The following is a 981-nucleotide window of genomic DNA, read 5'->3' as shown; positions in this document are numbered from 1 at the left end:
TTTCCCGGTTTGGGCGTGCGCTCCTCTGCTGCGACCCACGGAGTGCGACGGGACAGCCACGTTTTCACATCGGGTCCCATGAAATTGCCGCCCATGGAACGGACTTGGTGAGAAAAACATTAGTTTCATATGGTTCGCCCCGTACTTGAATGTTTTATTTTCTTCCCCAACAGAAAACTAAAGCGGCTGCCCCCGGCGTGGAGGATGAACCGCTGCTGAGAGAAAACCCCCGCCGCTTTGTCATCTTCCCCATCGAGTACCACGATATCTGGCAGATGTATAAGAAGGCGGAGGCTTCCTTCTGGACCGCCGAGGAGGTAATCGGAGGACCCCAAAAGACCCCTGCAGGGGGGACCGTGACGCCTCAGACATAAATGCCCTTGGAGGTTCCCGTTGGCAAGGGGGGCTAACTGTGGGGCATAGTTAGTGGTGCCAGCACACTTAAAGTTTCAGAGTGCTCAGTGTGAGTCCTGCAAGCTTCGCTGTCTTCCTTTCATGCTAAAATTGTGACTCCGAACCTCAGGTGGACCTGTCCAAGGACATTCAGCACTGGGAATCCCTGAAGCCCGAGGAGAGATATTTTATATCCCATGTTCTGGCTTTCTTTGCAGCAAGCGATGGCATAGTAAATGAAAACTTGGTGAGTTTCTCAAATATCTTTCGTTCATTTGACATTGACGATCTGAGGTCGAACTAGTTCGCTCTCCTGGTCTTGTACGTTTTTCCATTTTTCCATGCTGAGTGTCTCTGTGTCTGTAAGCTGGGTTTTATATTACATGGCATTTCCTGTTTTCTAACACTTTGCAGTTCTTTCTTATGGTATTTTCCTGACTCTAGAGAAGCTGAGACAATATTAAGTGGTAGCAATAGGAGGACTCCTTGTGGCCACCATATCTGCTCCCTCCTCTTTTTTTTTTTTTTTTTTTGAGCAGTCTCACTCTGGCCCAGGCTAGAGTGCAGTGGTGCGATCTTGGCTCGCTG

General features: G+C 49.3%; 1 protein-coding gene across 1 annotated transcript in view; it reads left to right on the top strand.

The window, feature by feature from the left end:
- The window catches only part of RRM2 (ribonucleotide reductase M2), a 16,440-nt gene that overhangs the window by 6,884 nt on the left and 8,575 nt on the right, over window positions 1–981 (top strand). The window contains 2 exon segments of the mRNA XM_011965301.1: window positions 174–317; window positions 524–741. Of these exon segments, the coding sequence (XP_011820691.1) occupies window positions 174–317; window positions 524–741 (362 nt within the window).

The sequence above is a fragment of the Mandrillus leucophaeus genome, unplaced genomic scaffold (genome assembly GCF_000951045.1).
Source record: "Mandrillus leucophaeus isolate KB7577 unplaced genomic scaffold, Mleu.le_1.0 Scaffold72, whole genome shotgun sequence".
NCBI classification, from domain to species: domain Eukaryota; kingdom Metazoa; phylum Chordata; class Mammalia; order Primates; family Cercopithecidae; genus Mandrillus; species Mandrillus leucophaeus.
The sequence above is the reverse complement of the archived record's forward strand: the minus strand, read 5'-3'. Positions and strand labels throughout refer to the sequence as shown.